This window comes from Canis lupus, chromosome 28 (genome assembly GCF_003254725.2).
Source record: "Canis lupus dingo isolate Sandy chromosome 28, ASM325472v2, whole genome shotgun sequence".
Taxonomy (NCBI): domain Eukaryota; kingdom Metazoa; phylum Chordata; class Mammalia; order Carnivora; family Canidae; genus Canis; species Canis lupus.
In genome coordinates this window covers 10,041,917-10,055,258 of record NC_064270.1, presented here as the reverse complement: position 1 = coordinate 10,055,258, position 13,342 = coordinate 10,041,917, and the positions used below count along the sequence as shown (strand labels likewise).

The 13,342-nt window shown below is 35.6% G+C and overlaps 1 protein-coding gene across 2 annotated transcripts in view; it reads left to right on the top strand.

Moving 5' to 3' along the window:
• TM9SF3 (transmembrane 9 superfamily member 3) overlaps positions 1-13,342 on the top strand; it is a 68,737-nt gene that overhangs the window by 33,026 nt on the left and 22,369 nt on the right. For both annotated transcript variants that reach the window (XM_025466756.3, XM_049103315.1), the window contains exons 7-9: positions 851-1,017; positions 4,041-4,135; positions 7,595-7,725. In XM_025466756.3, the coding sequence (XP_025322541.1) occupies positions 851-1,017; positions 4,041-4,135; positions 7,595-7,725 (393 nt within the window). The remainder of the gene's footprint in view (positions 1-850; positions 1,018-4,040; positions 4,136-7,594; positions 7,726-13,342) is intronic.

Here is a 13,342-nt window from a genome sequence, read left to right as displayed (position 1 = left end):
TCAAACGCATCTGACCAGGATCACCCCCAACCCCTAAAAAGCCAGATTATCTTAAGGGACTGATATTTCTTAAGAACTACTGTTTTAGATACTTGTTACTCAGGTTGAAAAGGAAAAATTGCATCCTTTTTAAAAAGTGGTATAGACAGTTAAATAATATTTAATAAATAGCATTTAACCATTTGATATTTTCCTTATATATTTTCTTATATTCTAAGCTGTAAAGGACATTTCTGCATTTTAAGGCATCTAGGACTGGTTTTGATCTTCTTTCTCTCTTTGTTCTTCACCCGACCCCTCATTATCTATGTGCCACAGGTGTGATGTAAATGGCAAGAATAGCAGTGTTCAGAGAGCCAGTGTGCTCTTCTCTCATTTTGACCATTTCTTTTATTTTTCCATTCATTGGTATTCTCAGCGTAACTGGGAGCCACCTTCCTGAACCTTAGTAAATGCCATTTATATTGTAACTTTAGCATTATAAATATTTTTAAAGATTTTATTTATTCATGAGAGACACAGAGAGAGAGGCAGGGACATAGGCAGAGGGAGAAGTAGGCTCCCTGTGGGAGCCCAGTGCAGAATTCGATCCCAGGATCCTGGGATCATGACCTGAGCTAAAGGCAGATGCTCAACCACTGAGCCATTCAGGCATCCCTAACATTATAAATTACTAAGGTAGTGATTATTTTAAATTTGAAATGTCTTCTAGATATTTTGAACCCCTTTTAAATAGCTACAAGTTTGGAGGGAGAGAACTTGGCAACTGGAATTGTAATTTTTCACCTACTTTATGTATTTTAATTTCATTCCGTATGATTTTCTTTTCTCTCTAATTATATGTATATAGGATAGAGACCTAGGAGATGAGTATGGATGGAAGCAGGTGCATGGAGATGTATTTAGACCATCAAGTCACCCACTGATATTTTCTTCTCTCATTGGTTCTGGATGTCAGATATTTGCTGTGTCTCTTATAGTTATTATTGTGGCAATGATAGAAGATTTATATACAGAGTAAGTACATGTATTTAACTTTGTTTTTACTTGTTCTTAAACATTTTAAGTCAATCATAATTCAATTTGCTTATTTCACTTGCCTTAGAATTTAAATAACATAAATGTTATTATTGCAGGTAAATTAAATAATGGACAGTAATCCTTAGCTAGAAGTATATTTTTCTGTTACATGCTAAAACTTACTAGCCTTACTGAACATTTTGGTTGGCTACAAAGTTTATGTTCCATTAGAGGTATGAGCAGAGTTACTTACTTACAAGTGCTGTTTGACAAAATGAATAGGCATTTTTGAAAGCTGAAGATCCAGTTACATCTTTATAATTTGCTCTGCTATGGAAATGAAAATAGAGATAATAAAAATACATAGTGAGAAAATGAAAAACCCTGTACATGACATTTTTAGACCCGCTCCATAGTCAGAATGATTATAAAACATAAAAGGCAAGTAATGTAACACATGAACATTATTTTGTGTTGGTGATGACCATAGCAATCAGTAAAGAAAAAATATTTAGAGAATCAGTATCAGTGTGGATGCCTATGAGTGAGATATTAACTCCTGAGAAGGCATAGTATGAGAGAAGCTGTAGGTAAGTCTGGAAAAATACTGCTGCTCTGTAACTTTGGGTGGACAGTGATGAGTTGATAAATATAAGCAACTCCTTAAATGTCTGTCACCTCAAGTTTCAGAGAGATGAACCAGGAGGCCAATTCCCTATGTCAGCAGATCTTTCAGTGTAGTTGAAGATGGTGTGTTTTGGGTGGGAAATGTGCATAGAATATTTATGAACAAACAGATGAAGGGTATATCTGATTTTTAAAACTGTGACTTATACTTCATTTAACGTAATGCCTCTGAGAATTGCAAGCTTAAATCCCTGGTAGGCATTTTGGACTCTCAGTCATGTGACCAATCCTTTTGAACCCTCTCTACTTAAAAGCTTCTGACTGGTAATAAACTGGTGTTAGAGGGGATCCCTGGGTGGCTCAGCGGTTTGGCGCCTACCTTTGGCCCAGGGCGCAATCCTGGAGTCCCGGGATCGAGTCCCGCGTCGGGCTCCTGACATGGAGCCTGATTCTCCTTCTGCCTGTGTCTCTGCCTCTCTCTCTCTGTCTATCATAAATAAATAAATAAATCTTTAAAAAGACTGGTGTTAGACTAAAGCAGCCTTTCAGTTTTCAGCACGGGTAGGCATGTGTCAATCTTCACATAACCCAGTTACAGAGAATGATCAGATTTTTTAATGATAATCTTAAAGGGAAAAGTTAGTACTTGGAGTGTTTAATTGAGCTGTTGAAAAAACAAATTTTGATTTAAAAAACTTTGAGACCCACAATCCTTTAATTTTTTTTTTTTTTTAAAGTAAGATCTAACCAGTGTGGGGCTCAAACTCATGACCCTCAGATCCAGAGTCCCCTGTTCTAGTGACTGAGTCAGCTAATTGCACTGAGACCCACTATCTTTGAAACTTGGGAATGACATGTTTATTACTACCACATTTCTATTTAGCTATGTATTGATGGAAATTGAATACTGTAATTTTTATTCGTTTCATCTACTTTAAGAAGTTGAACATAGGTGCTTAGGCAGAGGAGTGCTACATATTTAAGACTATATGATATCTTTGATTCTACATATGTGTTTAGTGAAATATAATAATTACCTGGAAGGTGGTTAATTTATGAAAATTGCTTATCTCCCTAGTACACACATTAGTGTGATATTCTTATAAATTCTCTTGAAGTGAATATTCCTTAACTCAAACAGAGAAGGTTATGTGTTCTATACAGACTTTATTTTACCTTCCTAGTTATGGTAAATTTCAAAATAGTGTATATTGTTAGCGGTTTAAGTACATTTCTATATTACGACAAAAGATAGTATCTTTTATCATCTTAATATTTCTCTTTGCAACTAGGCATTTAAAATATTTTGTTCAGCGACACCTGGGTGGCTCAGTGGTTGGGTGTCTACCTTTGGTTCAGGGCGTGATCCTGGAGCTCGGGATCGAGTCCCACATCGGGCTCCCTGCATGGAGCCTGCTTCTCCCTCTGCCTATGTCTCTGTCTCTCTCTCTGTGTGTCTCTCATGAATAAATAAATAAAATCTTAAAAAAAATATTTTGTTCAGCTTTATTCAACAGGAGAGCTGGTCTGAATTCTCTAGATATTATTAGTGGAAGAAGAGATTAAAAATTGTTGATCTGTTGGGTGCCTGTGTGGCTCAGTTGGTTACACGTCTAACTTTTGATTTCAGCTCAGGTCATGATCTCAGGGTCATGAGATGGAGCCCCACATCCAGCTTTGTCCTGGGTATGGAGCCTGCTTATAATTTTCTCTCTCCCTCTGCCTCTGCCCCTCCCCTCCCTTCTCTCTTCCTCTCTTAAAAATAAAAAAAAGAAGAAAAATTGTTAATTCAGGTTAATGTTGATTTGTGGACAAATCAACAAAACTCAAACCCACATAACTCATTACAAAAATGATACTTTATGGATTTTTAAAAAATAATTTTTGTAATAGTATAAGGAAAACGAAATAGGAAAAGTTTCAGTGTTATACCATTTAAGGTAATAGTTCTAATATAGATTATATTACTTCCATTTTATTTTTTATTTCTATCAGTGGCCAAGAACTTAAGCAATTAAATTATAAAGAGGAATATTCTAATCATTTTTCTTAACAGATGAATATCCTTATCCATATGATGTGATCGGTTACAGGGTTGCAAAACAATTTGAGTGCCAGCTTCTAATATTTTTGCCAAAGAGATGTGAAATATTTATTTAGAATATATTATGAAATTTAACTGCAGATTAAAAAAATTAGTATCAGCCTATACAGTTTTAACTAGAAATTTATTCACCAGGTAGTCTCTTGAGAGCCTTTATAGTCCAGGATGATATTTTTTGTGTTCTTGTTAAATTTATCTTTGAAATTCAACTAATGTTAATGTGATAGACTCTATGATATTTTCTTTAAATTGTTGGCTTTAACTTATCACATATGTTTCGCCTTTTTAGGAGGGGATCAATGCTCAGTACAGCCATATTTGTCTATGCTGCTACATCTCCAGTGAATGGTTATTTTGGAGGAAGTCTGTATGCCAGACAAGGAGGTAACTTAATAAGTTATGACTTCATATTTTTAATTATAGATTCTAATATTTTACTATGAGGTATTTGGAGTTTAAAATGGACAGTACAGCCATTGTAAAATACTTGGTTATTCTATTTCACATAATCTCCACCAGACCTGTATGTGGTCTATCTTGCTTTTATGTAATCCTTGCATTTTATTTCTGAAAATTATGAATAATTAATGGATTATCTCCATTGTCCATTGTAAAGTTAGCCCTGAGGAACATACAGGAAAGAGTATATTTAAGTTATTAATATTACTTGCTTTGAGGTACCTTACTCCTTAGATGTGCTCCCCGGGAGGCCTCCACACAGAGGCATTATGGCTGAATAAAAAGGCATGTTTTATGGCTTATGGATAAAGTGTCTGGACTGGAAGGAGAATAGGAAGGAGAGCTATTTATTTCTATTGATTCTTAAATATTTGTCAAAGTACCTTGCACAGAGATTTCTGTTACTCTGTGTCACAATCTTTTGCTAAGAGCACTTCATCTTAAATACCCCCTTGCTTCTTTACTATTGTGATCTGAAATGATGGGGAATACATAGATGATACAAAGGTACTGCTCCTTGGTGGTTTTTTTATGGCATTTGAGGGTCTTTAAGTTTTTTTGTTTTCCCTTTAATGGGGTCAGAAAAGTACTAAATATTTCAGTTAATGAATATGAATATTTCATATTTCGGTTTATGAATCAAGGGTTGTTGAAAGACCCTAAAATTATATTCTGAAAATACAGACTTTCTCATGTGATTTTTCCCAACTCATTCTAAGCAATGTCAGTGTTAAGGAATCTTGTCTTTTAGTCAACTAGACTTACAGATTATTGGCACTCAGAGCATACATAGGATCATTAGGATTCCTCCAGGACATCCTGGTTTACTATTGCTTTTTTTATTGGTCCTACTAGACTGAAGGTCCTCTGTACCTTCAGTATAAACAATTCTTTGGATTGCCTGAAGGAATGTTATTATGGATTCCTAATTATTTTAGTTATTTGTTCAGTGTCTATATTTTACCTTCAGTATTATGGGAAACAAGTCTTCTACAGGGCCACCATCCTTAGAAAATTAGAATGCCTAAGTTAACTTCTGCTTTGAATTTAACCTGGAAACTAGTTAGGCTATGACCTCTAGAAAAGTCTCCACCGCAGAAACTTTATCTATCTATCTATCTATCTATCTATCTATCTATCTATTTATTTATTTTTAAAGATTTTATTTATTTATGAGAGACACAGAAAGAGAGAGAGAGAGAGAGGCAGAGAGACATAGGCAGAGGGAAAAGCAGGCTCCATGCAGGGAGCCCAATGTGGGATTCGATGCTGGGATGCCAGGACCATGGCCCAGGCTGAAGGCAGGCGCTAAACTGCTGAGCCACCCAGGGATCCCAGAAACAAATTATTTAAAACAGGAAATTTATTTATACTTGGACATAAATTTGCTTTTAGTTTGATCGCAAGTTAAGAATACCCAGCCAAACTTTACTATACTTAACTCTTTTTTTTTTTTTTTTGAGAGAAAGAGCTCACAGGTCGGGGAGAGATGTTGGGAGGAGGGGCAGGGGGAGGAGAGAGAATCTTATGCAGGCTTCAGGCCCATTGCAAAGTGGGGCTCTGAGATCATGACCTAAGCTGAAATTAAGAGTTAGACACTTAACCGACTGAGCCACCCAGGTGCCCTTAAAGATTATTTTCTGATTGACAGTGCCTTGGGAAAGTCTGCTCATATCCTGATATTTTGTCTGAGCAATCCCTAAAAGCCAGGGTGTAATGTAAGAGGTCAACCAGAAAATCAAGAATTTTTCAGAGTTACTTCAGGATTTGAACTACAATGAAGCTCAAGGCCTGCACATTGTCTTCAGGTTATGGGTAATCCTCCAGATCTAATTTGAAGTTAGGGGTAGCCTGGAACTTGACCAAAATCTCCAAGGGTATGGTGAGCAGCAGGAGGCACAATGCAGAGCTTGCACTACTAATTGTACCCAGTGGAATGTGTGATTCTTTTTGACTGTTGGAGGGAAAAGGAGTAAATAGAATTGAATATAGAATTTATGAATACATGTCTGAATCTGAGAAGATAATAAAAAGCATAGGAAAAGAGAGTGCTAGGAAATAGAATTAAACAGGAAAAATAATATTACAGTTGCCACCTTTTTTTGTGGCAAAAAAACTTTGAGAAAGAAATAAAATAGAGGTGAAAGTTGCAAATCAAGGAGTCTTTCTGTAGAAATGTCAAGATTTCGGATAGTAATTTTATGAGATCCATGTTTAAAAAGCACCTTACATAGAACAAAACAGAAGTTAGGGTATTGCTCTTTCGCCTATTTCACTTCCTGTTTAAGTCTCTCTTCTGGTTGTGGGGTTGAATTTTAATAGTGATCCAGTTTGAAATCTTTATATTTTGTGTCTGAGCAGTATGTAGATGTTTCCTTGGTACTGCTCTTGCTTATATACTCTGCTGTATTAGAAAATAGCTCTTTGTTGCTCTCCTGATCAGTATGAACATGATTTAGAATTTTTGATTACATAGTTTAAAATTTACAGTTTCCTTTGATTATTTAAATAACAGATGATCACTGTACAGAATTTTGGCAATACAGAGAGATACAAAGAAAGAGTGAAACTGGGGTGCCTGAGTGATTCTGTCAGTTGACACTTGGTCTCAGCTCAAGTCTTGATCTAGGGTTGTGAATTCAAGACCCAGATTTTTAAAAAGAAAGAAAAAAAAAAAAAAGGAAAGGAAGAAAATGAAATAGTGAAACTTTTAAGTCTGTAGTTCTAATTGATGAGAGAGAGCTCATGAGGCACACTCTGTTATTTTCCCTTTTGAAACAAATAGATTTAAATATATGTTTATAATCATTATTACAGCTAAAAGTAAGTAAATTTAGGGACAACTTACACCAGGGGTGTTATACCTTTTTTTTTTTTTTTTTTTTTTTAAAGCTTTCATGAAACTCCAGTGTGTAAAAGTGTTGAAAATGGAGTTGTTCTGGTTGAAGCAGGGCTTGGGGCTCTTCCTTCACAATTGACTTCATGGGCACTTCTAGGAATGTCCCAAACTCCAAGTAATAGCTTGAAAACACCTATCTAGGCCAACTTGCAGCCTGGAAAGGTTGAGTGACTTACCAAAGTTCACGGAGGCAGAACCAAAGTTCAAAGTGGCAGAATCAGGATAGAACATTGGAATATTTTACTATAGTCCATTGCTCTTTTCCAGTATACCCACTTTAAAAGCTATGTTTTCACTAGACATACTGGACGGTCTTTATCAGGTATTGTCCTGAAACAAGTATTACAATGTCACATTTTGAGATCTTTACATTAGAATTTTAAATAAATAATTTGGTACTAAATAAATAACAATTTGGTACCTTACGAACATTAATATATATGCCCCACCCTGCTCTGATTTTCATTGTTTCCTTTTTCTTTCAGGAAGGAGATGGATAAAGCAGATGTTTATTGGGGCATTTCTTATCCCAGCTATGGTGTGTGGCACTGCCTTCTTCATCAATTTTATAGCCATTTATTACCATGCTTCAAGAGCCATTCCTTTTGGGACAATGGTAAGTTGATTGAATCTTACTTTGAAACTGGAAAAATAATAAGCTTTCTAATCTGAGGCCTGCTCTCTCTCTGAAGTACCTCTTAGTAAGAGGTTTGGTATTTGCAGTCAGTCCCTGTCCAGTCCTAGAAAGTTAAGTGAAAAAAATTTTGTCTTGGTTCGCTGAGCCAGTGAAGTGAAAGTCAGACTTACAAGAATGACAAAAGAATACTTTACTTTTTTTTTTTATCAGAGATAGAAGAAAAATAAAGAAATGAGGGTGTTTTAATTTGATAGGTGGGTGCATTGGTTGTGGTAGGTAGTAAAGCTTCTCCAGAACACATTTTCTTTTTTCAGTAGCAGTGTACTTATTTTTAGAATCTCATTAAACATATATATTGATAATATGTTACTAAAGACATTAAAATCATATCATATCTTACCTGCTATGATCACAGACATTGAAGTATTTTGGATTTTTTTAACTACATTACAACTAAACATAGCTATATACCAGTGCTTTACAGGGGTAACCCACAGTTTCCAAATTTTTCCTATTTTACCTTTTTATCAGAAATAGAATTTTAGGCCTGGAGTAGACTTTAGTCTTAATGTATACTTGTGCAAACGTGCACACACGTATACACGTATATATAAGGTGCAGGATGGTTGCTGCTTTTCACAGAGGCTGTGTAACTTGGTCATGGTCATACAGATTGTGACAGAACTATAAATGGACCCAGATCTCTTTCTGAATTTTAATCTTCTTTTGGTGATACTTTTTAGTTAGGAATATTTTTAAAAATTGCTTCAAAATTGAAGTTTGTTTTTTTTTTTTTTAATAGGCCAAAGCAAGTGATAATAGGAAAAGGTAAAGTAATTAATTATACTTAGAACTGGAAAAGAATTTGCTTTCTGGTAGTTCCAGGCCATCAGAAAGTATCCATAGGGAGTCAAGGACCTTTTTTTTTTTTTTTTTTTTTTTTTTTTTTGAGTCAAGGACTTCTTAAAGATGATCTCCTGAATTAATTATTTTCATTGTGCTTTAAAATTGAAAATTCAGATTCTACTGTAGTTTTCCTCAAAAAGTTTTGAATTGATGTGGTGAAAATTATATTTTAAAGTTAATTTGTTTCACTAAAATTATAAATTTTACCACTTGTTGGGGTTTTAGTTGTTAATATTCAGTGTAGGGGATCCCTGGGTGGCGCAGCGGTTTAGCGCCTGCCTTTGGCCCAGGGCGCGATCCTGGAGACCCGGGATCGAATCCCACGTCGGGCTCCCGGTGCATGGAGCCTGTTTCTCCCTCTGCCTATGTCTCTGCCTCTCTCTCTCTCTCTCTCTCTGTGACTATCATAAATAAATAAAAAATTAAAAAAAAATTCAGTGTAATTTGCCTTTAGATAATTTAATAATTAATAACTATTATATTACAATTTCAGACTCTATACTGAGCCAGAGCAGGTCTATAAAATTGATCTTTTGGGATCCCTGGGTGGCGTAGTGGTTTGGCGCCTGCCTTTGGCCCAGGGCGCGATCCTGGAGACCCGGGATCGAGTCCCACGTCGGGCTCCCAGTGCATGGAGCCTGCTTCTCCCTCTGCCTGTGTCTCTGCCTCTCTCTCTTTCTCTCTCTGTGACTATCATAAATAAAGATTTAAAAAAATTAAAAAAAAAATTGATCTTTGGTGTATAAAAGACTGGCTGTTGGTACACAGCAGGCACCTGTCATGTTCTTAATTTGTATTCTAATTTGGAATGAAGGAATGCTGAATGAAAGACATTTTGTTGCCCTCAAGTTTTTTTTTGTTTTGTTTTTTTAAAGATTTTATTTATGTATTCATGAGAGACAGAGAGAGAGAGAGAGGCAGAGACACAGGCAGAGGGAGAAGCAGGTTCTGTGCAAGGAGCCCAGTGCGGGACTTGATCCCGGATCCCAGGATCATGCCCTGAGCCCGAAGGCAGATGCTCAACTGCTGAGCCACCCAGGCGTCCCTCGTTGCCCATAAGTTTTAATCAGATGTGTGGTCTAACATTTTTTTTCTTTTAAAGGTCTCAAAATTTGTTTAGAACCTGAAATTTAAGAACTTGAGTGAATGTTTGACCTAGCTGTTCATTAAATATTTTAACTACTGATATTTGTATTTTTAGTTATTTGGCTTGATGTTATGAGAAAATAGTCTCATAAACTCCATGGTTCTCAACCCTGAGTACATATTAGAATCCTTGGGAATATGAATAACTTCGGTGTTCATGCCTTCATCCTAAGCCAATTAATCTATTTTGCTTTAAATCCAATCACTGGTGTTTACCTGATTCTAGTTCCCAGCATCTGGAGATGGATCTGTCAGCTGAAAGGCTCCCAGAGCATATGTTTCTTAGAAGTTGGATGCCACTACTTAACTGAACACCCTCATTTGAAAATCAGAGTCTTCAGATACTCCTATTTGCTCTTCTGTAGGTCTTAGCTGTTTCTGTCCCCCATTCCTTTGACCTCTTGGACATTGAGCCCTTCCTCTGGGCGATCTTGTTTTTAGTACTCTCTTTTCTCAGATATTTCACAATTGAGGGTTTAAAGCCAACTTTGGTAAAAGTGACTTCAGGCTTCTGTCTTGCCCTATCAACGCACCTGAGTAATAGGAATTTTGCCCACTGAGGTTCTGGAATTTTGTCAGAATACTGCTCTTGGTACCAGTACTAGCCCAAGATAAGGTTGAAAGGTTTGTCTTTGGACTCCAGCTTCTCTGCTCAAATGTACCTAATTACACGTAAAAACCATTAAATCCATGTCAGATTAAGTTTGTTGAACAATTATCAATCTTCTTAGCTTAATGAAGATAAACATAAGTAGAGGGTAGTAATAAAAATCTGAGCTGATATCTAGTATCCTAGGTTTAAGGGGTGGTGCCTAAAGTCAAGAGTTACAAGAAGAGTAAAGAGAGCATTTAAATAAAATTTGGGGTCATGGACTATCCAGAGATGAACATACCTGATCCTGAAGTTGGAGTGTTCTGGCCAGAGATCTGTTCTGGCTACAGGGAAAGAAAGAGAGTACACTTGAAATCAGATTGTTTCTGGGAAGATAAAACCTTTTTCTTTTGGGAATTTGTTCAAGAGTGACTTAGAGTGTTGTACCTAGAGTGTTTGGTCCTGTGAGAGTTTCTTGGGAATGAGAAGGGTTTCTCAGGATGTTTTGAAAATAAGTTTTAGGCATGAAGTCTTCTGTGGGCTGTAAATCTCAGATCCTAGACTTGATGTTATTTATTGTAGGCTTTCAAGGGAGAAAGAACCAGTTGCAGGGTTTTAAAGCTCAAAGTTCAAGGTAGCATAGGAACTAATAACCTCTCTAGTCTAATACTAAGCTCAGCATGCACTTGATAAATCCTTGACTTATTATACTTTATTGTTTTGTCTCTTAGTGGGTAGAATAGTTGGCAGAGAAGAAATGAGTTATGAGTGAGCTATATTGTATTTGTCATCTTCAAGTCTGTTTTAATTTGGAGGGACATCTTGAATATTATCAGAAATATGCCCGAGGTTTTGGGAAATCAAATCTTACAAATAGTTAGGGAAATGCTCTCTCGTAATCCAAGTCTTGGATTGTAACTTGGAAAATGGCTTAACAATCGATGGCTCTCAAAAACGAAGTTCATGATATATGATCAGAAATTACCACAGTGAGGAAAAATTGGAGACCAAGATTAATGGGAGAGGTACCAGTTTATGATCTCTCAAAGGTTATGAGAAGAATACAGTAAACCTAAGTGTAAAGGAATAATAAAGATCTATAGTGTTAGAAAAACTCTGTTAACTAACCTGAACTTTTGACAAATGCTAAGGCAAGTAAGAATTTGTAAAGATATTTTTGTAGCAAGACCACAGGCTCATTACATGGGATCAGTGACATGACAGAGTGAAAGAAGAATGATTAAAACTCACTCTTCCTCTTTTTATTCATTAAATAAAATAACCTTTATACAAGAAGAAATAAGAGGAAAATAATCCCTAATAAGGGGGAAATGAAGCCCAAGATAGGTAAGGGGATTGGTGGTACAGGAGTACCCAGCTACCTTGGTTGTAAGTTTGCTGCTTATGTAAGTGACCTTTTAGACATACTGAGAAATCATGATGATAAGTAATGTTTGAATTATAAGAGAACAGAAACTTTATAAAACTGGACATAAGCAGATTTACTTTTCCAGAAAGGAAAGGAAGAAAGTGGATTCTACCTTACAAATGTGAATTTGATAAAGCATAAGATTTTAGAATGTTATTAAAATTAATTTTTTAAATGACAGAAATAATAAACCTTAGGAGCTATTATGGATTTATTAAAACAAAGATACTAGAACAACTTCATTTCCCCTTTTTGGTAGGTTATAGTAGACAGAATAAAGGAATATAAAATATTGATCTTGTTAGACAAGATAGAGAAATATAGGTAGAATAGTACAGTCAGGTAGATGTGTAATTAAGTAATTATAGAATTGAAGAATTGGGATGATATTACTAATAATGTGTCACATACTGTCAGTAGACTCTTGACTTGGACCAATTCAAATAATTGTTAATGATTTGTATAAAGGCATAGTGATTTGATGATTAAATTGAAAAAGGATGTGAAATCAAGGAGGAAACTAGTAATATTAAATGATGAAGACAGAATCTAAAATAATCTCACCTGACTGAAATGGGGTGCCAAATTTGACGAGATGAATAAGGACAGATACATTTGTGTAGCATTTTCAGTTTACAAAACTTTTTCATACCCCTTATCTTACCTGGTCAGAAGAACCCAAAGAGATAGGCAGAGCTAGTGATAATGCATTATTCCTGTTTTACAGAGCAGAAACTCCGCCCTCGTGCAGGTGCAGCGTAATTGACTCAAATCACATTTTGTTTGGTGTGGTGCTGCTGGCCGCAGTGATGATTTTTGTTTATTTTCTTTCCTCCTCTTCTGCCAAGAGGACTTCTAGATTTATTCTGAGAGTGGTGAATATAGAATGTTTATGCCTTTCTTGGGTCTATTTTTACAACCCTAATGAGATATAATTAATATGTATTTAAAGAGTACAATTTGATAAGTTTTGATTTACGTACATTTTTGGGAAACCATCACCACAATCAAAAAAAGAAGGTATTTGTAAAGTCCAGAAGTTTTGATGTGTACCTTTGTAATTCACCGCTTTTATCCTCCTTTTTCCGTCCCTCCCTCCTTCTCAGGTAACCACCAGTCCACTCTTTGTCATCATAGATTAGTTTGTATTACCTACAGTTTCATCTAAATAGAATCATACGATATGTTCTTTTTTGTCCTTTTCTACTCAGAAAATTATTTTAAGGTTTATTGATGTTGTATGTATTAATAGTTTGTTTCTTTGTATTGCCAATAGTATTCCATCTATTCCATGGATATACCACAGTTGTTTATCCATTTATCGAATAATGCACATTTGGGTTATTTCCAGTTTTTCGCTTACAAATAAGCTTAAGTTATGAGTATTCATATACAACTCTTTGTGTTGGATATATTTTCAATGGTCTTGGATAAATAACTACAGTGGAATGACTGAATCATATAATAATTAAATATTTCAAGAAACTGCTAAACTGTAACATCGTGTGTTGACTCTAGTAAAA